The 26,370-nt window shown below is 54.3% G+C and overlaps 1 protein-coding gene across 2 annotated transcripts in view; it reads left to right on the forward strand.

The window, feature by feature from the left end:
• The first annotated feature begins 1,780 nt into the window (after window positions 1-1,780).
• Fbln2 (fibulin 2) overlaps window positions 1,781-26,370 on the forward strand; it is a 71,958-nt gene continuing 47,368 nt past the window's right edge. For both annotated transcript variants that reach the window (XM_074044563.1, XM_020176167.2), the window contains exons 1-2: window positions 1,781-1,887; window positions 23,689-24,999. In XM_074044563.1, the coding sequence (XP_073900664.1) occupies window positions 23,703-24,999 (1,297 nt within the window). In that variant the 5' untranslated portion in view covers window positions 1,781-1,887; window positions 23,689-23,702. The remainder of the gene's footprint in view (window positions 1,888-23,688; window positions 25,000-26,370) is intronic.

Genomic DNA, 26,370 nt, shown 5'->3' on the forward strand with positions numbered 1-26,370 from the left:
CTATATCTCAATGCAAGCATGAGCCTGCCATGGACAACAAGGGTTACTGCCAGGTAGCAATAAATAGTATGTGCAAAGGACCTGAAGGAAACAAGTACCAATGGAGAAAGAGCCCAGAGGACAAAGGCCTGCCCAGATTTAAAGCTGAGGCAGGCTAGGCCTACGTTCTCAGTTGAGGCTTTGGTCCCCTCATCCTCTCCTGCTCCTCTGTGAGCTACTGAGTCCTTCCTGGTTTCACCTCCTCATTCCTGTCCTGGGCTGCAGGAAGTCTCTAGGGTGGGGATGGAGAGCACTCTTGGCCCAAAGCTGCTGCTAAGATGTGGGGTAGTAGCCATTGGCCACGGACTCTTGGACAGGAACAGGAGGTGGTTCTGAGCCTTGAATCCTAGGCAATGAGGGCCATGATTGATGCCAAGAAACACAGGTGGAGATGAAAAGACCAAAAGAGACAAATGGAGTGAGACAGACAGATAGATGGACTGACATTAAAACAAAGATGGAGACACAGATACAAGAGATGAGCTGAAGGAGTAGTAAGATACACACACAAAGAAAGAGAGAGAGAGAGAGAGAGAGAGAGAGAGAGAGATACACTTAGGTGGAGAGGTAGAGTAAGCCAGCCACAGGAACTGAGGTGGTGGGAAAGGATCCTCCAGCCTGTTGGCTGACCTCTGGGACCCTAAGTTGGTGCTGGGGATGGAACTGAGCTTGGGGTTCCTGTGCAGACACCAGGCCTACAGGGCCCAGTGAGCTCTGGGCTGGGCCCCTTGCACCTGGGCTGCTCTAGTGCCTGAATGTTCATTCTGGTGTGGCACTGCCTGGGTTTGCTTCTGTGGGTTTTGGGGGTGGCCCTTGGCCAGGAAGAAAGACCTGAAAGGTAGTCACTTGCTAACTGCCTGCTTCCCATAGGGCCTGTTGCCAGGCACAGGATCTGAGTCAGCTGACTGTGGGGAGTAGGGGGGACTAGACACTGGGACTAGACCCCATCTTGCCTCCATTGGGAGCAGGTCATCAGCATCCCAGTAATTAATGATCTGGGCTTTCAACTTGCAGAGTATCCACTACCTGCCAGCCCCGTACCGCAGTCGCACAGGATTCTCCAGTCTCCCCATTAGCAGAGGGGTTAACCACTGAAGAGATGAGGAGGCGGGGCTCAGAGAGGTCAAGGGCCTTGGTTGAGGCCACATAGTGACTGGTACAGGCAGCAGAGTTGGGGTGAGAGAAAGGACAGACCTAGACTATCCCAGAGCTGTGGGCAGGGACCTGTCTACCCAGGGACCTGCAGTGGGGCAGGTGGGCAAGGTGGGGTCTGGGAGCTCTTAGGGTAGGAGGCAAGGAGGTTGGGAGGCCGGGTCCAGGTTGGACCTGCCTCTGACAGTCCTGCCTCTTGACAGTTTTGTACCCAGGCCCCTCAGGCCATCACAATATACCAAGGGTGCTGGGTGTCTCATCCCGGTGGGGATACTGAGGCTCAGGCTGGCTGAGGCGTCCGGACCAAAGCCCCCTAGTTCCCTCTTGGCAGTAGTACGACTCCTGGAACGCAAAGTTAAGCCAGGGCCTAGGGGGTGCAGAAGGGGGGTCGGGGGATGTTAGGGCTGAGCTGCGAACGCACGAGGGGCGGACTCGGGGACTGGCTTGGCGCATCTCTGCCAGGAGCTGCGGTGCAGGGCCGCCCCTCCCCGGCTGGAGCCGAGACCCCGCCCCGAGGCGGAGGCAGGGGAGGGGGCGGGGGAGGGAACCGCGCCGGACGCGCCCCGCCCCCACGCCCCGCCCCGCTCCGCCCCGCCCGCGCCGTCCAGCGCCGCGCGCAGCCGGGAGCTCTGGTTCTGGACGCGCGACGGCGGGCTGGACCGACTGACCGACGGACGCGCAGAGGAGCGCACCGCGGTGAGTGCAGCCCTCGCGCCCCCGGCCCTGTGTCCCCGCTGCGCCGCGCCCCTCAGGCCGCCCCTCCGCACCGGCCCCGGTGCGAGGACGCTCTGACGGCCCAGCAGACCCACGGGCCCCGCGCTGCACAGCCTCACGGCGTCCGGGTCCCAGTCGCGGGCGGCCAGCGGGACTCTGCACAGATGCGGACACTGAGGCCGGTGTGGGTTGGGGGCTAGCGGGCAGGATCTCCACCCCACCCCCCAGCCTTGTCCCATAGGGTACCTTGTCTCAGAGGGTCCCCCCTCCCTAGAGGGTTCCATTAGTCACCATCCCCCAGGGTAGGGAAGATCTGGGCCTCTCCATCTGGCACCACCCCCCCTTACACTCGCCAGCAGTTCTTGCATGCTCTGCAGAGGAGTATGGCAGTCCAGGCTCCCCACCCCTCTATCCCCCAATCCTGAATCTCACACAGCAGGGACTCCTCACACCCATCTCCACTAGTCCTCTCTTTCACACACACAAGTGCTTCATACGTGCCTTGCACACAGGCATCCCTCAGACACGCACAACCCCCCATCCGGCTATCAGTTTGTCTCTATTAAACACGCATGCTTCTCACAAATGCACACAAGCCGGCCCGAAGTGGGTGCCTGTCACATGCATCACACATGTGTCTCCCACCCAGGCCTGTGTCTCTCCCATACCTGGGACACACACGGCCCCAACTCAGGGTACCACATAGGCTGAACCTCACACAGTTTCATTCACTGGCCACTTCATGGTGCCCAGCACCAGTGGTTCTCTGGTTGTCCTGCGTGGGGCAGGAGCCCCAGCCTTGGGGGAGGGAGGTTGTGGCCATTGCTCTTGGCCAGGCTCCCTTGCTATGGGTCTGGGAGGCTGGGGAGCCCTGGAGGGAGGGGCTCAGACTGCAGGGGCTGGCTTGGCCTGGGCGTGGTGTCATCTCTCTGCCCCTGCTCCATTCCCCCAGTTGGGGGCTTCTTCCCTCTATTCGTTGATCTCCTAAGACCTCTCCTGTCTCAGTTTTGTGGGCCACTTGGGCCAGTCCAAGCTGGACTGAGCCAGCAGGTGTCGCCCTGACCAGATGGAAAAAGCTTGAGGTTTGGGTGCTGTTGCTCAGCCAGAGCCCCCTGCAGAAGGGTGGGATCCTAGGCTTCCCTGAGGGATCCCATGACTTGGGTGGCTGTGGAAGTGCTTCCTGGGCTCTGTATGGAGTGGAAGCTGAAACTGATGCATGCTTGTGACTGAATTCTCAGGGCGTGGGCCTTACCTTCCCCATGTGCCCCGTGGGGGTGAAGACCCCCACCCCAGGAAGAAGGGCAGGATGTGAGCTTTTGCCCTGGGCACAACTGTGTGATGTGGGGAGAGCTGGAGGGTGGGAGATGAAGTCCAAGCATCTGATTGTGGAGACACAGACCTGCCTGCCCCGGCTGCGGCTGGCCCTGTATGTTTTGTTTGGCTCTCACCATATTATTATTATTTTAAAAAATTTAATTAGCTGCCAGCATTTACAAATTGGCAGGAAAAGTCTGGATTTCCGTCTTCTCTGGAAAAATCACAAGCCTTGGAAGTTTGGGTGTCCATATGCCCTTGTGGTGCCCATCAGTTAGTGCTGCCTGCTTGCTGCCCTTAGGGATGGACCAGGAGTGTGATTTGGTTACAATCCCCACCCAGCCCTTTTTTCATTCTCAGCTCCTACCTGGCCTGCGGAGGCCAGTGTTGGCTGTGGCTATTGCAGAAAGTAGACTTCTTGGCTTCCTAGTCCACCTCAAGTCTGGGGAGGCTTGGGTGAGCCTCCTGTCATTCAGAGACTCAGTCACCTTAGCCATGCATGATGTCCGGGGTTCTGGACCACAGGGTGACTTTGTACTGGGAGCAAACGCTTTCCACTGGGCTCTGGGGAAGGAGGCCTGGTTCCCACAGCAAGAAAGCATGGCAGGTGTGAATCAGGCCTCGCGCTTTGCTTTTCCCCTAGATCCTTGCAGCTACCCTGTAAGGCCATCTTTGTGCCTCCCTGAGGGATCCCATGACTTGGGTGGCAGGTGGGGAAGGGAGACTCAGCAAGGGTATCAGGGCAGTAGGGTGTGGAAATGGGGACTTCAACTCCAGCTTTTCTGACTCTAGAGCAGAGGTCTCTGCCATGAGAGACCTTTGACCTTGGTACCATTGACCTTGGGGCGGGGTGGAGGGGGTAGGAAGGGGATTCCCTGAGCCTGGTTTACAATCAACACACAGTAGGAGCTCAATAAATGCTTGTGGCATGACTAAGATGAGTGAAACTGTGTTCCTTTGGGGTCAGATGGAGCTAAATTCAGGGCCTAAGGGGAAGATTGCCCTCGGCCAACTCTGTGTGGCCTTTAAGGCTGCTTTTAACCAGCCACAAAAAACAGCACAGGATTCCTTCTTGAGGGGAGCAGTCACCTTCGGGTGGTCAATCTGCGACCACCAGGTGGAGATGGCAGAGTCTGGGTGAGTCCCATGTGGCCCTGGAGCCGCTGAGGTATGTCCTCTTGGAGACCAGCTGTGGAATCTGCCATGCATGTCGAGGCTGTGGGGTATGAACATTGTTTGTTTGAAGGCCTCGCTGGCCTTGGCAAATGAGATGCCACAGAGGGGGACTCAGGAGCCATATCAGGCAGAGGGACACCTGGCTCCCACCCTGGCTCTTGTTCTCTCAGGTGACTGCTTGCTGGGTGGCATAGGGCGTGGCACCTGCTGGGTCATTCTGAGCCCCAATTTCCATGGCTTCCTCCCTTTAGTCTGATGTGGCTCAGTTTATGTAAGCTAAGTCCCCTGTGACATGTGGCTTCCTGGAAGTTTGTTGCCTGAATGAATGAAGACCAGGTATGTCTGTGACATGTGTGACTTGGGGGTGGCCAGCAGCCCACGGCTATTCTGTTTTCTTTCCTGCTGGGGAGGAGGGTGATGTGCATGGGCAGGAGCTGGAACTGGGCTGCTGTATAAAGCACACTACCTCTGCTGTGAAATCCGAATATGAACCCATGCTTGTATGCCTACCCACAAACCTGACAGGAAGCACCCTAGCTGGTGCTCATCTGGGGAGGGTGCCAGGGGAAGAGAGATTCCAACTGTGTGTCTTATTGTATTTTGGGGGCTTTGAGCCATGTCACTGGGCTGCATGTTAACACATTACTTGAGGGGTTGGGGGTGTAGCTTAGTGGTGGAACTGGTACTTACCATGCACCAAGTCCCGGGTTCCATCCCCAGCACTGCAGAAAAAAAATCAAACCAAACCAACAAAAAGACAAGAACATTACGTGAATCTAAAAAAGCAGTTGGTGGGTGGATGCTCACTTGAGAGTTTTAAATGGAAATGCTTAAGGCGGTCATGAACTTGTGGTCAGATTGACTTCTTCTTAGCATGGCCTATGAAAGTTTCCATGGTGATTTAAAAATGTATGGTACCAAAGTCAGTTTTTGCAAAGTTTGACCAATAGACAAAAACAAGCAGACAAACAAGACAAAACACATCCCATCCTTCCTCCTGCCCTCGTTTCTTTCACCTCTTTCCTGTGGGTGTGTTTGCTTCTGGTCATTTCACTGTGGCCCCTTCCTGGGGTGGGCATCCTGGCATTTCACGTCTGCTGGGAGGTTGTACCCCGAGCGCAGCGCCAGGTCCAGGCCTGGAGAGCCAGTGCAGTCCCCACTGCCACATGGGGAGCAGCTGGGTGCAAGGAGGTCCCTTCTTTGACCTTCTAGAGATTTACATCCCAGTTCTGCTACCCACACATTGTGCTCCCTTGGGGCCAGTGACTTACCCACCTGCAGGCCCCAGTTTTCTCCCTGTAAAGTGAGTTTCGTAATCCCTATCTCTCAGAGAGAGAAAGTGAGCACACGTGTTCCTTTATTCAGCAGGTATTTATTGAGCACCTTCCGAGTGCTGGGGACAATGCAGTGACCAAGATAGCATCCTCTGCCACCATGGAGCTCCATCCTGATGGCAGACACAGGCCGGCAACAAATCAAGGCCTACTGAGATGTGTTGTGAGGGACGTGTGCATGACAGGGGCAGATGAGGCTGGCCTAGGACAGGGACTGGGGATGGGGCTGGCTTTTGATAGGGTGTCAGTGGATGTGGGGAACCAGCTGTGGGCTTTGTGGGGGGAATTAAGACAGAGGGCATATTAGCCAGGGTGCTCACGCCTGCAATCCTAGTTACTCAGGAGGCAGAGATCAGGAGAATGGCGGTTTGAAGCCAGCCCAGGAGGAAGAGCTGGGATTGGGCCAGTTCCACCTGCCTTTGGGTCCTCAATTGTGGAGTGCCCAGGCTCGTCTGTGCCACCGTTCCCCTCCTTCAGGCGTGTCCTCTGCTAAGGGTCATGCTGTGCGTCATTTTACACCATTGTCCTCACAGTTACTGTAATTTGGAAATGTTACAGAAAAGCCTCTTTTCTTATGTGCTGTGATTGTTGTGAGAAAGTACAGGTCTGGGGGAGGTTATTTCCTTCCTTGAGGGCGAGGAGCCTGGTTTTTATGAGAGTGGCTGTATTGTCCTCAGCCAGAGTGGCCCCACCCAGGTCTTGGTGCTGGTGAGGAAGCGGTGCCACCCACGGTGCTGGGCTGGGGCCAGGGGGATGGTGGGAGCCTCAGCCAAACGGATAGGGCCGGTGGGCATCCAGCACCATGTGCTGTACTCACGGGGGGCCTGCCCCAGCTCACGTCCCTCTATTCATGTTCACCTATCCACTTGCTCATCTGAGAGACTGGGACAGCCCTTGGGGCTCTCTGCTGGCCCTAGTGCCTGGGAATGGTCTGAATGTGGGAAGAGGCTCTGAGGTGTGGCTGGTGGGATGCAGGGAGAAGGGTATTGGGTCCCCGGACCACAGGGTTTTCTCTCCCAACCTCGGCTTCTTCATCCAGAGAATGGGTCTGGTGGTAGTGCCCCTAGGGATGTAGGGTATTGCCGAGTGGCCGTGTTAGTGGGACTTGGAGTGTGTCCCCTCTCTCTGATCACTTTTCACTCTGACCATTGAGGTACCATTGTCTGTATCAGCCTAGTCCCGGCCCTGTGGTTGGGCTCACTTGGCCTGGGAGGTCTTCTGAGAGTCCTTCTGTCCTCCACCTGGGACTGCCCTCCAGTCCTGAATGCCCATCCCAGTGTTTGGTTCCTAGTGAGCTTTCAGGTGATACAGAAAGTTCTGTTCTTTTTACTATCTTCTCAAAATGGAAACCCATCCAAAATGTTGCCGTAGGCGACTCCTGGAGCCACTGACCAGGCTTCCCCTGCTCCTGTGCATCTCTGACTTATATCCTGAACAGTAACCCCTAGGGCAGTAGGGAAAGGGAAAGGGGAGCACAGGGTGGGGTGCAGGAGGGAGGGAACAAGGGTCAGGGTGGGGGAAGGTGGTCTTGACACATACTAACTCCTTGCAGGCACAACCTTGCCGAACATTCCTCAGCCCTCTCTGTCCAGATAGGCACACACTCACACCCATAGGCACACACACACCCATGGCTACTCTTGCAAGCACACAGACACACACACACACACAGGAACACACGTACACCTGTTCACAGGCATATACTTTTACCTCCCCCAGTACACATTCACACACACAGCACTCACATACACAGGCACACCCCCCGCATGTGTGCACACACACTGGAGACCTCACTTGTCACTGCAGTTGCTCAGGAGCCCCTTGTCCCAGGCATGGAGGTAGGCTGTCCTGGTGCTAATCTTATGTGCCCCTGCTTATCTTTGGAAATGAATTTGTTTTACCGGCTTGTCTGACCCCCACTGTCCAGTGCTCTGGTGGCTGCTCTCTGGTTACAAGGTGGCAGGGGCAGGCTGAGGGACCTTTGCCCTTTCTTGTGGAAAGAGCCAGGGGTGTTGGCTTCCTGTGAGGACCGAGTGAAGGTCGGGCTTCCGCCCCCTCCTCCTTCTCCTCCTCTGCCTTACACGTCACAACCCCTCCCTCCTTTCACTCATATTTACTTTAAACAGAAATCTTTGACATGGCTGTCCATAGGAATCAGGGTCACTTGCTGAAATCCACAACCTCCTACAAAAAAGGCATAGCACTACAAACAAAGTAGTGCCTGACTTCTGCCTGCCTTCCGTTCCCTGCCCCAGCTCAGCAACAGAGTCCTGCCGCTCTTGGATAAAAAGAGGTGGCAAGTGTCCGTGAGATGTTGCAGACACACCAGGGCCACAGAGCTATTCTCTGGTATCCTGGGCTTAAAAAGAACTGAGGGTCATTCCTCATCAAGGGATTCCCGCCCCATGAGGCCAGTCCCTAAAGTCAGACATCACCCTCCGTGGTCATCTCTGGCCCGGCTTGGAAAGGCCCCCTGACGGGTCTTCAGACACCTGTGTCTATGTGACATCCTTGGCACATTTTGTGCTGGGGTGGGGCTGTGTGAAAGGACACTCTATCACCATACCACTGGTTGTCAGATAGTGGCTAGCCCCTGTCCCCATGCAGGCCCTCCACGTCCCCAGCTCTGTGCCCTTGTGCTGCCTGGGCAGAGCTTGGAGGGGAAGGTGACTTGGTCTGGCTTATGTGTTAGGGTTGGGTTGGGGATGAAGTCCGGGCCTCCAGGATGAGGGGAAGAGGGAGATATGGCCTGACAAGGTGAGCTGGGCCCAGTCTACCAAGGAGGCATGTCAAGGTGGAGAAGGGCCTTATAAAGTATAAAGTGTGGTTCCAGGTGCTAGGAGGCCATTGATGGAAGCACGCTCACAGTGATGGCCAGCTGGCCCTTTCCTGAATGTTCTTCGGAGCTGTTGTCTGACCTCATGCTGCCCAGAGGAAAAGACCATGTCTTAGTTGGCTTGGGGGCTAGAACAGCACAAGCTTGTTTCTCATAGCTCTGGGGGCTGGAAGTCCCCCACCAAAGCCGCAGGGTGGCTTCCAGGTGTAGCTTTTCCTAGCCTGCAGACAGCCGCCTTTCTGCTGCTTGCTTGCCTGGTAGACAGCAAGACTTCTGGTTGTCTACCAATGCCATTACAGGTGCTGTCCTCCTGACCTCATCTGACCCAAATTATGTCCCCAACTCTTGGTACCATCCCCTTTTAGGGTTTCCACATGTGAATTTGAGGGACACACATTTAATCTATAACAGAATGGTTTGCTGAACTGCTGCCCCATTGCCCCACTGTGACCCCAAGGCACAGAAACATAGGGTCAGGTCAGCAGCAAGTAGAAGAAGGTGATTATTTTGTATTGTCACAAATGTCAGGATTTTATTGGTTACAGGGGATAGAAAGCTAGAATTTCATGGAACTAAAAAAGCCTAGTGTCTAGCTTCAGGTGTGGTTATACCCAGAGTCTCTAAAAGATGGTGTCAGGATTGTATCTACAGCCCATGCTCTGCTTCTGTCCACAGTGCAGTGTTCTTATGCAGGCTCCATCACATCCATCACGTGCTTCTCGGAGGGCCCCAGCAGCTCCAGGTTCACACCAGGAGCTCAGGAGCTTCAGCAGGGGCCATGTCCCTGGTGGTGTGACTGTCCCTGACCAGTCACTGTGGCTGGGGGTGTGAGACCCCTTGTGGGTCATCCCAGTGGATGAGAGAGGGAGGGGGTTCCCAGAGGAAATTGGGTGGAGATCCCTGAGTATCCCTGGCCTGCCCCACAGGCACAGCCAGCACAGTGATGTTCCCTCCCTGTCTCGCAGAGCTCATTCCAAGGGAACGCGAGGACACTCTTGCACAGTAACACCCGCTGTTCCCAGGCCGGGAGTTCACGTTAAAGAGGGAGCTAGGGAGAAGGGCAGGGGCTGTGGACCTCCCACACTTACCCAAGCACACAGGGCGTCTGTTGCTCTCTGGGACTTTGGTCAAACCTCTTGTGTCATCCTTCTTGACTGTGAACCCTGAAGGAACAGAGTGTAGAAAGGTTCACAGAGAAGTAGTGGTGAACGCTAAGGAAAGGTCTCACGGAGGAGGAGCGTTTGAGCTGGGTCTTTAGGGATGGATGAGTAGGAGCTGGCTATGGGGAAGAAGGGTGTGCCTGGCAGAGAGAACAGCCTTTGCAAAGGAATAGACAGGATGAGGAGCTGCGGGAAGCTTAAAATGGCCAGAGCTACTAACTTTTTCTCTATTCTGAACATTTATTGAGTGCCCTGCTGTTAGGCACAGTGTAAGGGTCTTTATGTCATGTCCTGAGTCATCCCCGTGTTGCTGAGAAGCTGCTGTGGCTGGGTGTATTTTGCAGATAAAAGCTGCTTTGTCACATGCCCCAGATTGTTCAGCTAGAGCTGGCTTTGGTCTTGAGCCCTGATCTCTGGGAGCACCCAGCTTGGTCCTGCTCACTTGTCTCCCCTTTGCTTTGGCAATACTGGCCTCCTTGGGGGCCTCTTAGGCTCGTGGGCCTGATGGCTCTACCATAGCTGGGGCCAGAGCCTGCTGGTTTCCACACGCCTGTCGCCTCTCTGGCAGCCCTGAGAAATTCCTGAGTTTCAAGCCCGTGCAAATAAATTAGGGCGCCGGCACGGCAAAGGCCCGAGGGAGTCACAGAGAAGCCGGCTGCCCGCTTCCCTGGCTGGCGCCTCCTGCCAGATGTGGCTGAGGGAGCCGTTTGCTGTGGGCTGGCCCTGCTTGCCTGTTTCCATCTTTGTCTGTCCATCTGTGGGTCTGCTTCTCTGTATGCTCCCATCTCTGTCTTGTCTCTCTTCCTCTCCCTGATGGATAGCTGTCCTTGTTTCTTTTGGTCTCTTTTTCCTGTCCCTTGCCCCCACCCACCCTGGCTCCTAAGTTACAGAAAGGAACTTCCCAGTCCCAGCATCCAGTCTGGTTTGGTTAGAGGGAGGGCCGGCCCTCTGTGACATGGGCCAGTGGTGGAGATGGTGGAGTGTGCCTGTCCAGGGCACTGCAGAAGTCCCAAGGTGGTGACGTTTCAGGGCTGTCTTCCTAGGGTTGGACAGGAAATATGGTGTTATTTGGAGTGGAGAGGATGGGCTCTGATGGAGGTGGATGCAGGAGCAGGAGCCAGGAGCAGGAGCAGGTCATTGAAGGACCCAGGAGGCAGTGTGGGCTGGGCAGAGGTGAACTGGGCACAGTCAGGGAGGAGGAGGTCATGGGGCATTGGGGACAGTTACCCGGCAGCTGGGGGTGGAGAATGGGGCTCCAACTGATGGAGTAGAGGTGGGACCTGCTGAGGAGAGCAGCTAGCACACTGTCTTCTATGTTTCTCCTGGTTCCAGAATTCAGGAGGGAACCTGCAGCTAGATTCTTCTTTTGTGCTAACTGTGTTTGCTTTCGCTATTGGGATTTTCCCGGTTGCATGACAGGGAGGCTTCCTTTCTCTAGGCCTGAAGCAATGTCTTTAACAATTTTTTAAGAGGATCGGAATGATTGTGGACTCCTTCTGTGCCACGTTTGTGCCAACCTCTGTGGGTGAGCTTACATGGCCTTCTTGGTCCCCTGTGAGGACAAGGCTCAGAGAGCCACACTCCCTCACCTATGGCTCCCTACCTCACCCGAGCCCAGACTGAACATGGCCAGTCTGACTCTAGGGCCTGGTCTTCCCATGAGGCTCCTTGTGTCAGGGCAGGGAGCTGTCTGAGGTGCTGGCCCATGGGAGCCCTGCACCTCTGCTGGCTTTTCCAGTGGATTCTTCAATTGAAGAATACAGTTGAGTGTTAGGAGTTTCCCAGCTCCACTCCCGTCCACTGGCATGCTTGTCTTTCTGTCCCCATGCATGCCTTGCCATCCACTCATCTGTCACCTCTCATCCTTGTCTATGCTGATGCAAGCACCCCACCTTCCCAACTACCCTCCGTCTCCTCCCACACCTTCCCATCTACCTTCCCACCCGCCTTCTCTCTCCTTACTCTCCTCCTGCCGACCACTTATCCGTTCATCTGCTGACTTACTGCCCTTTGCTCATCCAGCCATCAATCCACCTTCCTGTCTATCTGCCGTCCACTTACCACCAACCCATCCACCCAAGATCTGCCTACCATCCACCTGCTCACTCATCCATCTCTTCATCAGTCTTCCCATCAAATACCCATTCAGCAGCTCTCCTTTTCACCCACCTACCCTCCACCTAATACCCACCCACTTAGTCATCCATCCACTGTCCGTCACCCACTCAGCTATCCACTCACCCACCCATTCAACTTTGCACTCAGCCCACCCACCCACTGTCTACCATCCACCAACTTATCCATCATTCATGCATTTTCCCATCTTTGGGGTTTGGCTTTAAGCATAGGTGGGACTTGGGGGTGCAGTGTTCCAGAGAAAGGGCGTCCCAGGTTGGGGTAATGGCATGGGCAAAGATGAGGTGTTGGGAATCCGAGAGAATCTCAGAGTTTTGCAGGAATTGGGTGCATGGAGGGCAACAGAGAGAGATGGTTAGGGAAGAGAGGTGGGGAAATGGGGAAGGGCTTTGAATGCTACCCTTGGGAGTTTTCACTTTATACTTGAACTGAAGAGCCAGGGGGCCATGAGTGAACACCAGGGAATTTTAGGTGTATTCCTGTAAGTCTGTTAAGATGCTTGGTCCAATTTAGCTTAAATAAAATAGGTTGATGCCATTGCAAAGTTCAGCTTTTCAGTCAGTTTCAGGTACAGCTGAACCCAGGTGTCCAGCAGTTGTAACTGTGCTCCTGTTTAAGTTTCTTCCATCTCTTGCCTTTTTCTTTTCCTTTGGTTTTGAACTGCCTCCAGCTTCAGCAGTGTACACCTGAGGACAGAATGGCCTCAGGGACCTTTAGTGTTATATCATTCTGTGTCTAATGCAGTCAGCAGAAGAGGCTATTTGCCCACTGTCTCCTCTGAATTTAGTCTCATGGGCTGTCACTGGCCTGGTGTCTGTCCCTGAGCAGGCACCAGTGCAAGGAGAATGAAAACTGTGGGTGGAGTGACTAGAGGGGACAGGGGAGAGCATGGACCCCACATAGGGATCCTAAGAACAACAGGGGCTGTCCTTGGAAAGTGGGTGAATTTGTCCTGAGTGGTCAGAAACTGCCTGACCTCCCCTTTGGAGGGAGTGTTTGAAAGGTGGGGTGGTCATCTATCTGAGCTTTGCTCAGATTCTCCCAGGGCCAGAGCTGATGGGGAATCATTCAGGATTTTGAGCAGGTTTAAGAGGTGATCACCTTCAATCCTCCTCTTCCTGCAGGACCCAGTGCAAGCCTGGCATCTCACAGGGGGCAGAGGTCAAGGGCATGCCACGGTCAGGCCAAGTGAGCATGTTGGAGCACCAGGTAGGGAGCGCTGAGCTCAGCCTTAGCCTGGTAAGCCGTTTCCCACTGCTCTGCCCGGGGAGCGCTGCCACTGTGGAGTAGTGACTGAGGGGCAGGCAAGGGTCAGGTCCCTCTTGCGCCAAAAGCAGCATTTTTCTTTTCTCAGAGCTGATGAGAAGTCATGGACATTACAGCTCTCTAATTTTTCACCTGCCTGTGCTGGCAATAAGATCAGCGTTTATGGATGTAGGGTCAATGCTTACCCAATATGTGAAGAGCATTTTATTCTTCCTTTCTGTGTTAGGGAGGAGGAGAAAGGGAGAGATCAAAAACCTGGCTGCTCCACTCGAAGTATTATTTTTCCAGCATTCTCGCACGCTCACCCCGTTGAGGGAAGGAGAAAAGGTCCTGCTGGCCAAACCTGTGAGGAGCATGGGGCCCCCGGCACTCTTAAGTCCCACGTGGGGCCAGGCTAGGTCACCATGTTTTTGTTTTTGAGACAGGGTCTCCCTATGTCACCCAGGCTGGCCTGGGACTCCTGGGCTCAAACAGTCCTCCTGCCTCAGCTCCCTAAGTAGCTGGGACTGTTGTTACTGCAGACACATGCCACCACATTGAATCCAGCTTGCTGTAGACTCAGTTGTCTCCCTCCTCTTCTCCGTGGGGATCCCCAAGCCACCCCCTGGCACCCCTGTACTGTGCCTTCAGCTTGGCCTGCCATGTCTGGCTGACCTCCTGCCCAAGTTGGGTGACCCAAAGAACCACAGGTCCCTCCAGACCCCTTCGCAGCCAGGGTTGTTGTCTTTTTGCAAATTACATCATCCACTATTGTGACTTTTGGCCACAGGAAATAGGATTTTAAAGACAGAAGCTAAACATAGTCACTTGGCTTTTGATAACTTGTGGCTTTCACATCCCTTCCCTCCTTCCATTTTTCTGCCAGCAAAAAATGCTTTGTTGCCCTTTTCTGAACTACTGCAATTGGTTCTTTTTCTTTTCTTTAAAGTCTCTCTCTCTTTTTTTTTGTTGGTGGTACTGGAATTTGAACTTAGAGCCTTGTGCTTGCTAGGCAGGTGCTCTACTGCTTGAGCCACACCTCTGGCCCTTTCTGCTCTGGTTATTTTTGATACAGGATCTTTTTTACCCAGGCCTTCCTGGACTGTTATTCTCTAGTTTTACACTTTCTACTGCAGCTGGGATGACAGGCACACATCATCACGCCCAATCACTGGTTCAGATGGAGTCTCAAGAACTTTTTTGCCCAAACTGGCCTGGAACCATGGTCCACCCAATGTCAGCCTCCTGAGTGGCTAGGATTATAAGTGTGAACCACTATGCCTGGCTTAAAGTCTCTTTTATTGTGAAAATGCACACATATATAATGTGCTTCAAAGTCATTGTAGGGTGGTGTTGCAAACCCTTGGGTCACCACCACCTTCATGAAGCAAGAGGACTCTGCCTGTCTCTGGAAGCCACCGTGTCTGCCCCTCCCCGCTCCCTGGGGGACTTGGTGTCTAGTTCTGCCTCCTGTTCTGTTCGCATTCTCTAAGTGATGTCATTGAGTTTTATCAGGTCCTGTATTTCTACAACTGGAATCTTCCACAGACTTTTTTTTTTTGAAGCCCTGGGGTTTGAACTCAGGGTCTCACGCTTGCTAGGCAGGCGCTTGAGTCACTCCACAAGCCCTGTTTTTGTGATGGGTTTTTTCAAGATAGGGTCTCTCAAACTGTTTGCCTGGACTGGCTTTGAACTGGAATCTTCCTGATCTTTGTTTCCTGAGTAGGTAGGATTACAGGTGTGAACCACTGGTACCTGGCTTCCACAGACTTCTTCAAAGAGGTGTCATGTTTCTTCTAGAATTCCAAGTGTGCTCTCTTTCACCCAGTGGGACTTTCCTATCTTTGACCTACACGGCTCACTGATTCCCCTGTTCTCTGCTCTCCCCTTCTTTGATATTTGTGTCCCCTGCTCCACTTGTTGTCCCCTTGCTGTCTACCACCCCCTACCGCCATCTTCCCTGCATGCCAGCCACCATGCATGTGTCCAGCTGGATCCTGCCTCAGGGTCATTGCCTGACCTTTGCATGGCCACCATGCTGGGTGGGTCAGCTGAAATGCTACCTCCTAGGCCTGTGCTGTCCTCTTTTGATGAGGGCATGTCCAGTCCCTCTGTCACAATCCCAGACTGTTTTGTTAATTTGTTCCTGTCTCGTCGTACCACCAGAAGGGTGGCCCATGAGGGCAGTACTTTGGCCTGCGCCGCGGCATCCCCACTCCTGAGGCTGGACTGACGGGAAGCAATGCTTGCGGGACAGCTGTGAACGCTGGCTGTACTCTGTTGGCCGTTTGGACATGGGTCCGCATACCTGTGCCATGTTTCCTGGTTATATGACCTGGCAGGTATTTTTCCATGTCTAGGCCTCAGTTTCCTCTTCTTCAGAGTGCAGTTCAGGAAGTGATACTATATGTGAACCCAACAACAAGAACAAGCTTATTTTCCCCAGTGCCAAGAACAAGCTTATTTTCCCCAGTGAACTAGATGACTTCCTCTTACCAGACAAGGAGCCCCGGGTCACCCTCTAATTTCCCTTTTGGCTTTGGCTGCCAGGAAGCTTACTATGAAGGCAAGATCTCCGGAGCAGCCTTCATCGCCTGTAGGTCTTCATTGCAGCTCTTTCCTTTCCTCTCTCTGCAACATGGTGATTCACTTTTTGCTCTAGAGTACACATGTGTTGTTACTACTTTTCATTTTGGTAGAACATCTGTGAAATGTACCATTTTAAGTGTACAGCTCAGTAAAGGGTATTTACACTGTTGTGCAGACCTGCTACCATTTCCAGAACCCTTTGATCACCCTAAACAGAAACTGTGTACTCACTAAACACATCCTCTCTCCATATCCACCCCACCACACCCACCATATTACTTTCTGCCTCAGTGAATTTGATCCCTCTACAAATCTTGTGGACGTGGAGTTGCTCGGCATTCGTCCTTTCATGACTGGCTGCCGTGGAGTCTGCTGCTGTCTGGGCATGTGTCTGTGTGTCTTTGTGTGTGTAGACATAGTGCTCACTGCTGGGTCCTGTCCAGTCCCAGTTCCTTCTTGCCTGAGGTGCACTTGTGCACCAGCTGCCCAGGTGTTGACAGCTAATGGCTCACACCTGTGCCTTCTCCAGCTGGTAGGTGTCCCCTTTCCCTGACATGTCTTTGCAGTAACTCTCCCTGGTCTTTGGTCAATGACTGACTAATGTTCCTGTGAATGAGAGGAGCCCAGGGTGGCCCTCACCCTGCAGGGCTCTGTGTAGGGCAGGTTGGTGCTGAGCTCCAGCTGAGACCCCTGCTTTGGTCAGCTTGTCCCCTCCTTGGCCTTCTCTTTCCCATCTCCTGAGAGCTCTCCTTCAATGAACCGTGTGCTCCAGCAGCGCCATCCCAGGCTCAGAGGCTGGTGTGTCACTCCCTTGTTTCTCCACCATGTGGGTCTCACTCAGCTGTGGGGGTAGGGTTGTAGTCTCACAGGACTGATGTCACCTAGAACCATTAAAAATGTGGCTATATGTGGTGGCCCTTGGGAGAGGGTGAGCATTCTGTGTCCATCAGGTATAGAAGAAGCAGGCCTTACTGCAGGATGTTCAGGTGACCCTTGGCCTGGATGGAGCAGATGAACTCCCGCTTCCTCTGGGCCTCTCTCCTTCAGGTGTAGACAAGAGAGACCCAGGGTTTTGGAGAGTGGCAAGTGTGGCCCTAGTTAGACCCAGGAGCCCTGCCCACAGGTCTGGTGGCCTCAGTGTGGAATGGTTCCCACAGGTGTGGCCCCTGTGCAGATGGGATCAGCTGCTGGTGTGTGCTCCCTTTGGTGGGACTTGGGGACAGCAATAGGGGTAGAGCCCAGGAGCCAGGTGGAACCAATTGCTCGTGTTTGTGCCTGGTGTATCCAGAGGGCCTCATGTGTTTATTCTGTGCTGTCTCCCAGCTGTTTGCAAGTCCCAGGGTTGTGATAGAGTCGTCTATTTAGAAGAGATTCCACTCCAAGTATTTGAGAAGTTTTAAAGGCCTGAACTAGCCCCAGTCTGACACTTTTCTTCTTGTCCAGGTCTGCCTGATCAAATGTAGGCTGCCCAGTTAAATCAGAATTCCAGGTACACAATAAATGCATACATCCTGGGTATTGCATAGACTTGCTTATACTAGATATTTATTGGTTGTATGGCATCCCAGGGGAACTGTATGTCCTACATTTGTATTTGCTAGATCTGGTAAGCCTGTTCTTGTCAGAATCAGAAGTTATCAGAGAACTGGAGAAGCAAGGGCTTTTCTCACTGTGGGACTTGGATGTCATGCACACTAGTCCTCCTTATCCGTGTCTTTGCTTCCCATGGCTTAATTACCTGTAGTTGACCATGCTCTAAAAATATCAATGGAAGCTTCCAGGAATAAACAGTTACCGGTTTTAAGCTGTGCACCGTTCAGAGTAGCACGATGAAGACTCATGCCTGGGATGTGAGTCATTCCTACCCCTTTTCGTCCTTTGGAGACAGTCTCCATGCAGCCCATGCTGGCCTGGAACTTATGATACAGCCAGGTTGGACTTGCACTCTCAGTCCTCCTGCTGCCGCCTCTCAAGTGTTGGAATTACAGACTTGCACCACCACGCCCCGCTGCATTGAGCCTCTGTCCGGTGTATTCACACTGTATATGCTACCCTTGTGTTAGTTCCTTAGTAAGCATCTCAGTTATCAGATAGACTCAGGCGGTATTGTGGTGCTTGTGTTTAAGTGACCCTTATTTTGCTTAGTAATGGCTCCAAAACTCAAGAGTAGTTTACTGGCAATTCACATATGCCAAAGAGAAACCATGAAATGCTTCCTTTAAGTGAACAGGTAGAAATCAAGTTTAAAAAAAAAGGAGTTCCTAAGACCCACTGTAAGAACAAACCTAGGATCTGTAGGGTTTGGCCCTGTCTGCAGTTTCACACATCCACTTGGGGTCTAGGAACTTTTCCTGAGGACAAGGAGGATGGCTGTGACATGCTTCCACCACAGTAGTGCCCCACTTTCCATAATGGCAGCACTGGCGATATCACCCCAGGGTCAACTTGATCTTCTAGTGTCCTTGTCAGCCCAGAGAGTTTTCATCTGGAACCTACTGCGGACCAACTGAGGTTGACATACCAGAAGAGGTGGCATTGCCTGCAGGGATTTGAGGGGCAGGGAGGACAGTGGAAGGAGCTATGTCCAGGCACGGTGGGCAGCTGAGGACTGATCAATGTCCTGAGGTCCTTCTGACTCTGGAGTGCTAGAGACCCTGCCCTGCTGTCTGCTCCATGTGGTCGGTGGCAAAGAGGCTATTGAGAGAGACCATGTCTCTAGGTGGCTCCCACTGAACTCAGCCACCTGTCCCTCTGGACACCTGGGGAGTAGAACCTTGCTGGGTGTGGCCATACCACCATGAGAAGGTAACCTGGTACAAGCCCACTGTCCACTGTAGAGTGCCCTGCTGTCCCCACCCCAGCAGGGATCTGGTTAACAAGACCACAACAGCAACAGCCCAGACCAGGACCTCCCTGCTCCCCATCTCTGGTCCGGTCTTGAGCTGCTGCTCTTCCTCCATGCTGGTGTCAAGAGCTCTCACAGGGCTGGTGCATCTCAGGTGCTGTGTGTTGGAAGCCACTCAGTGGCTTGACTTCCCTCTTGTCCCTTAAGTGCCCACTGCCCTTGTGCCGTTCATCACGAAGCATGGCCAGCCAAAAGAGAGGACAATGAGAAAGTCCACAGCTGGCCCGCCCATCTATGTCATGGCTGCTGACAGTGACCTTGTTGCAATGACCTTTTCACACTGATACACACTAGAATGTAACACAGACACAACGACATGTCAAGTGGCCACCTCTTAAAGACTGCTAGTAGTCACACCTCCCAGACGAGCTTCTGTTCCTGACTGAGTCTCATGTTCAGTGCACTCTCTGAGGTCCTCGGTCACTCCAGGGGTCTTTCCCGGCTTCTTGGCTCACTGTCACACAGGGTCCCAAGGCAAGTGAGCACAAGATTCTGGCTGTACACTTGCCTCTGGACCCTCCCTGCTGCAGGTGGGGTCTTGCCTCTAGAGGCACCTAGCAGGGACTGGAAATCCTGTCTGTTTCTTTAGCTTAAATCAGGAGCTAGAAGTTGGACCTAATTATACTTCTCAGGAATGGCACACTGTTAGCCTGGTCTCTGTAGGTCCCACTGGGATTTGCTGCTTTATTTATTTCCTCCTTCTTTGCTCCACTCCCTTCCCTTCTCCCCACGGGCAGGGCTCCAGTTCTGTCTACTGTGTCTCCCCTTGTAGGCCTGAGTTGCACAAAATGATTTTTTTTTTTTTATCGTGGGTGCCCATCTGGTTCTGTTTCCTAACTTTCCCTTTTAGAGCTCTGTTTCAAAGGTACACCAGTTCACTGACTCCCAGTGTCATCTGTCTGTCTGTCAGGCTATGGGGGAAAAAAAGGGAGTCCATATGTGCAGCCATGATCACCCTTGTTCTGGAGGATGGAAGATGCAGCTATGAGACCCCAGCAAGGGCTGTGACCATAATGAGGGGGGATAGCTATGCTACAGCCCTGCCTGGGAGGGAGGGAGAGAGAGGGGAAAAGAGGCAGGAAATGGGCACACCAGTCTCTCTCCTACCCTCCAGTCTGTCAGTGGCTCCCATTGGTTGAGTCCATAGGCAGTTGGAGGACACTTGGGCACGTATCAGCGCTCAGCCTCTCAGGCACACAGCAGTGTGGAAGAGCCAGCAGCACATCGGGGAAGGACAATGAGCACGGTAGGCTCCACCTGCCTGCACATGGGCCAGTGACCTCCATGGGCTATGTGGGCCTGTGCGTCTTTCTTAGCAGAGCCCTGAGCAGCACCACAGGGTCACGGAACTTGTGCCAGCTGCATGTGTGTGTCCTTCAGAGATGCTACTGCAGGCCATCCCGGGGCTGGTAGTACCATCCTTACAGCACACTGGCATTCTATTGTGTGCCTTTCTCCGGGTTCCTGAGAGCCTGTGCCGACCCCATAAGTGCTGCCTCCTTAGGAGACTGGGCTCAGTGCACTGTGACCTGCTTGGTAGCACAGCATGGTACCAACTGGCACAGAGTGGCCTGTTAGTGCCTTTATTTGCTGGTAGACTGGCTGCTGGGGCTGCCTGGCCATCTGAAGGGAGGTCAGGACCCTTTCAACCCCCTTCTGGTTGGCTCGCAATTTCAGGCTGATGGGATCAGTTGGTAGGAGCCACACATTCAGGAGCATATTTGGCAGGGGTGGGGAACATGGGAAATTAGCAGTTGGAGCCCCCAAGAGGAGCACAGGGCCCAGCAAAATGGAGACTGTGCCTTCATGCTTTTTGCTTACCTCTGGGACAGGGTGTTCTTCCCCTCCTCCTAACAGGAGGAGGTGAGGTCTGCCTCCCTCCCATCCTCACGCACACTCCAGCTGGAGCAGCCATAGAGATGAAGGACAGTGGGGCTGATCCCATCCTCAGTTGGGCTGCCTCCTCTGCACTCATCCAGCTGGTCCTTCCCCCTCCTGGTAGGCGGACAACCTTCAGATGGTACCAGGGGCCTCTAGGCTACACCACGCAGGGACAGGGAGCCCAGTCGCATTTAATGTCATCTCAGGGTGGCTGGAGCTTAGTTGTTTTAAACCTGAGTTAGAAACCTGGATTTTCACTTGACTGTTTCCAGTTTGTGAGTGCTGGTAATCAGTTGAAAACTCAAACCCCATCATGTGAACCAAAGTGCCTCTGAGGGCTAGACAGTGCCTGTGGGCCTGACTGTAACCTGAGGCACTGCAGAATCTCTCATCTGTGAACTAGAACTGTGGTTCAGAGAGGGCCAGGGCTTTGCCTGGGGTTGTACAGCAAAAGCAGAGAATGGAGTCAGGCTCCAAGCTAAAGTTCATTCTTGTTCCTGAGCCTGGGGTCGGGGTGATAGGGATCCAGAGATCAGGATGGGGTCAGAGGGTCAGGTCACCCTGAGTGTTCTGCAGGTGAGCAAAGCAAGGGGACAGACTTGGCAGTCTGGGCTCCCTGAGGAAGCTCTAGGGGAACCCTACAGGCTGCAATTGGGACGCCTTCCTTCCTGAGATGAAGGGAGGCTGGTGGAGGGCTCTCGCCAGCCCGAGTGGGGCAAGCATTTACCCTCCCTCCCCATCACCATCTAGATGTTGGTGGCTTTGTCATTTAGGATGGGAACCCCCATTTTCACGGCTGCCATTCCTCTCAGCAGCTTTGTGGTGCTCTTTACTCTCCTGCGGTGGCTTCTTGAAATGGGTCAGCGGTGTATCAGTCCTCAGGGCTAAAGAGGGTCCCTCACGTTTCCAGGCTGTAGCCTGGCCTGTTTCTAGCGGCCTCCTATGGTACGATTCGCAGGTTTCTCGGGCCAGGACCCTTGGCTGCTCTTTCTGTTGAGCTCCATCCAGTCTATCAGTGAACCCTATTAACGCGACCTTCACTAGATTCTCCTTCTTTGTTCCCTCCAGTCTCTCGTTGCTTACTGCCCTGCCAGTTGCCTGCCTTCTGCCTGTCTTCTCTGTTTCAACAGAGAGTAGATTGGGTTACCTCCAGGCCTCTGGGATTCCAGGCATGGCACAGTGTCTGTCACTGCAGCAGAAGCTGCTTGGTGTGCCATTACTACCTCTGTCTTTACTCCTGGGCTCCAGCCATGTTGGTTCTCACTGTTCCTCACTTGCCTTCTGCTAGTCCTTCCTCAGGCACTTTGGCCCTTCTGTTCCCACTACCTGAAATGCTTTGCCTCCAGTGAGACTGTTGATCACAGTTCAGATACCACCTACTCAGTGAAACTTTCCTGACCACCCAGTGGATATAGGCTCTCCCTGCCAACTCCTTCCAGTTTCCTTCCTTCATTTGTTGCTACACTGGGCACTCATCAGTGCCTGGCACAGATTTGCACTTGCGTTTATTATGTGCGTCCCCTCCCCTGGATTATCAGCTCTGGGAGGACAGCCGGTGGCCTGTCTTATTAGCTGATAAACCTCCAGCGCCTAGAGGTGCCTGCATAGAGGAGGGCCCATGTCACTATGGGTTGACCAGCTGTGATAGGGCCCCAGACTACTGCTGCTGCTGGTGACCAACTGGCTGTCACTCCTTTGCGGCTGTCAGGGCCCTGGCCGTAGTAATAGGCCATGCCTGTTCACTTACCCCTGACTGAGCTTAGCTGGGAGGTGGACAGCTGTGGCACTTCCTCTAGAAACCACGGTGACTCTGCTCTCCACTCTTCTCTTTCCTGAAACTTTAAAAAATTTACTGTCTTTTAACAAAAGTTTGAAATAACCAATGCTTAAAAGACTAGAGATGCCATTTCATGTCTTAAAAAAAAAAGCAGGCACTTTTTGCTTTGTGAAAGCATTAGTACCACCTTGGGGCTGGGCCCTGGGCAGGGGACTGAATGGAGGCAGAGCCCTTGCCTATGACTTCGGGGGAGTGTCCTGTCCAGGGGTGGGGTCTGGCCTTGTGGAGACTGAGTCACTGTGACTCACAGGAGTGGTGAGAGTGAGGACTGGTGAGAGGGTGGCATTTGAGTGACTTGTAAGGACATCAAGGAGGGTGGGGGTAGGGAAGAGCCCTTGGGAGTATTCAGTATGGGAGAGGGCCACTCGGGGTGTTTCCCACAGGGCCCCAAGTGGCCAGCCCAATCAGGAAGGACCGTTCCTTGCAGGAGATGGGATGCAGGGACAGGTTGTAGGTGTGGCATGTCAGGGCCAGCTGCCTTCAGATCACACTGGCATGCCAAAGAAAGGGAGGAACTATATGGGGAGGCAGAGGGGCAGTGTCCAGGCTAGGTATACTCCAGGGCAGATAGGCAGGCCAGAGCTGGGGAGGGGCAGAGAGAGGAGAGCCATTCTGGGACTCGGGCTTGTGTGGGGGATCAGGCACATGGAGGCCTATAGGACACATTGCTGATGTTTTGAGGAGGTGGACAGGAGTCCACCTAGGGCTCATCTCGCAGCCCCAGGCATCTCATGGGGACGATCTAGAGCCCTGGAATCTGAGCACGAGTGCTGTGGTACATGGACGGGAGGGGTTGAATGGCTGTTCCAAAGCCCAGCGCTCACCTCTGGTCACATCCCCAGCCAGCATCCATGCTGGAAAACCAGCCAACTTTTGGAGGCTGTGTGTGCAAGACCATCTATGGATGTGTCCTGCACATGGGTGTGGCTGGGTGAGACTACGTGACTGTGCATGGAGCCCCACGGAACAGGGTGAAACCACACTTCCTGAGTTGTAGGGTGTGTAAGTGTGACTAGCAAGGATGCAGTAGCGTGTGCCTGCCTGGGTGTGTGAGTCTAGGCACAAGGGACCCTCTCAGAGGGCCTGGGTCAGGACACTAGCCAAGAGACTCAAGTGACCCTGTGTGAACAGATGTGGGGCCATGTTGGTGACTCTCCTTTAACATCTGTGGCACTTGAGTGACATGTGCTCACCTGTCTGTGGATCTTTCCTGTGTGTGGCAGACTGTGTGAGTCTGGCAAACCTGATGAATGTGCGCTGGAACTGGAGGTGGCTGTGGCTGTGTCCTGCGTATGCACAAGGTAGGTGGGTGCACCCCTGTCCTGTCCGCTGTGACTCTGGTGCTGACAGGCTCCCTCTCCATCCCCCAGGGTCTCACAGGACCATGGCGCTGCTCTGGGAACCTGCAGGAGCCTGGTTAGCCCTGGCCTTGGCCCTTGCCCTGAACCCGAGCTCGGGCATGGCGGTGCCATGGCAGGACTGCACAGGTGTGGAGTGCCCACCGCTGGAGAACTGCATCGAGGAGGCGCTGGAGCCTGGCGCCTGCTGTGCCACGTGCGTGCAGCAGGGCTGCGCCTGTGAGGGCTACCAGTACTACGACTGTGTGCAGGGTGGCTTCGTGGATGGCCGTGTGCCCGCTGGCCAGTCCTACTTTGTAGACTTCGGTAGCACCGAGTGCTCCTGCCCACCGACTGGTGGCAAGATCAGCTGCCAATTCATGCTCTGCCCAGAGCTGCCACCCAACTGCATCGAAGCCGTGGTGGCGGCCGACAGCTGCCCACAGTGTGGTCAGCTGGGCTGTGTCCACACTGGCCGCAAGTATGCTGCCGGCCACACCGTGCACCTTTCACCCTGCCGGGCCTGCCACTGCCCTGACGCTGGTGGTGAACTCATCTGCTACCAGCTCCCTGGTTGCCCTGGGAACTTCTCAGACACCGAGGAGGGTGACCCTGAGCGACACTATGAAGACCCTTACAGCTATGACCAAGAGGTGGCTGAGGCAGAAGCAGCGGTGGCCCTGGCTGGCGAGGTCCAGGCGGGTGTAGGGGGCCCCCCAGCTGCTCTGGGAGGTGGGAATCAGCCACTGTCCTCACTGCGGGCAACCCTGTGGCCAGCTGGCCTCCCCAGGCCCACGGCAGCTGCCGCCCTGGGTCCTCCAGCCCCTGTGCAGGCCAAAGCCAGAAGAGTAACAGAGGACATTGATGAGGAAGAGGATGAGGAAGGGGAAGATGAAGCAGAGGAGGTGGTAGTCACTGAGCAGCCGGCAGCAGGTGGCCCCAGGGTGCCAGATGGGCTGCCCACCACAGCCCCTGCCCCCGTCAGACCCAGCTTTCCTGACCAGGAGAAAGGGGTAGAAGCCAAGGCAGGGCCCGAGGAAAACCTTATCCCAGATGCCCAGGCCACACCTCGCAGTGCTGTGAAGGAGGGTGCTGCATCCCTGCCAGGGTCCAGCTTGGCTGGTGTCATCACGTCACAAGCCACACTGAGCTCTCTTGAGGTCCCTTTCAAGCTCAGTACCTCCCCCACCGTGTCCACACCACCACGTGATGAAGTCCCAGTTGCCCCCACCGTGGAGGTGCCCAAGGAGGCGCCCGAGCAGCCACAGATGCTGCCCCGGTCCCGGGCAGAGGAGCACATGGACCCTAACTCTGTGCACTCTGTTCCCAGAGGCAGCCCTGAAGGTAAGTCTTTCTGCTTCCTCCAGAGCCACTGAGCCTGGGAAGGAACCAGCCACCACCCTGGGCCTCTGTACAGCTGCAGAGACCAGGCCGCCAGACAGGCTGGGGGCCCTGAGAAAGGATGGCGTGGGTAGGAGGTGAAGTCCCTGTTCTAGGAGGTGCTGAGGCCCTTGGCAGGCTCTGGTCGAGGGTCTGGAAGGAGTACCTTATCAGGAGGGGTCCATGGGTATCTCAGCAGGAAATGTGACATTTGCAGATCTGGAGCAGCTGCACATGCACCCCCTCCCACAGACACTGTGGGCCCAGCTGTGTTCCTGGGCTCTGGGGTGTTCCTGGACAGAGGGGATGCTTTCTCTTGTGGGCTGTTTTTGAGAGCCTGGTACCCACTCTGCCTCTCCTCCCAGCCTGAGATCCTGTTACATAACATCAGCCCTTGTCTCCTCTCACGCCTCACTCAGAGTAGAAGGCCTTCGCTGCACAGCTGCCTTGGTGGCCTCCTAGACAGTTTCTTCCATCCCCTTCTCCTGCAGTCTGTTCAGTCCCACTAGCCTCCTGGCCAGGCAGCTTTTCACCCCAGGACCTTTGCACTTGCTGCACCCTATTCCAGGTGTCCATGTGTCTTGCTCCATTCAGTCCTGCTCAGGTCACTTCACCAGGGATGCCTTCCCTGATCATCCACCTTTCTTTTTATTCTGTTTTAACTTCTCTTAGCAATAACTATGGTGCATTATTTCTTGGATACTTGTGTATCATTTTTCTGTCATCTAGCCTTCTGATCATCTCTTCTCTTACTCATACCCTTTTGCCCAACTTCCCTTCCCTCCCCTGAGCACTTGTACCATCTCCCCTCTGTTCAAGCATGTGCTCACACTGTTCCAGCCAGCTCAGCATCCTCCAGGAAGCCATCTCTCAATTTTTGAATCGTGCCTTATCTGTCCCTTCCCTGTGCTCTGCTTTCTCTCCCTTCCCCTCCAAGGATGCTCTGAGGTGTTGTGTGGTTTCTAGAACTCTCTCCCCACAGCTGGGAGTCTGTGTCTTGTTCTATCTCCTATCACTATTGGGTGTCATCTGTGAGCAGAGCTCAGTGGCCCTGACAAGCCAGGGCTGGCCCACTTTGATGTTGGTCTCTAGGCCGGGGGCTGTGAGGGAGAGATGCCTGGGTGGTATCTGGGAAGGCCTCCTGGAAGAGGGGGCATGAGGGGACTCTTCCTATCCTGCTGCCCAAAGCTGTGTGGCCTTGGCAAGTTTCCTGGCCTGTGCGGGCTGGATTCCCATGTGTCAGTGCTCCCACACTGGGTCCCTCACTCACTGGGCCTGGACTCTGTGTGGCACTTGTGGCTGCTCCAGGTCTGCAGAACCCTCTCCGGCCCCCTG

Source organism: Castor canadensis, chromosome 10 (genome assembly GCF_047511655.1).
Source record: "Castor canadensis chromosome 10, mCasCan1.hap1v2, whole genome shotgun sequence".
NCBI lineage: Eukaryota > Metazoa > Chordata > Mammalia > Rodentia > Castoridae > Castor > Castor canadensis.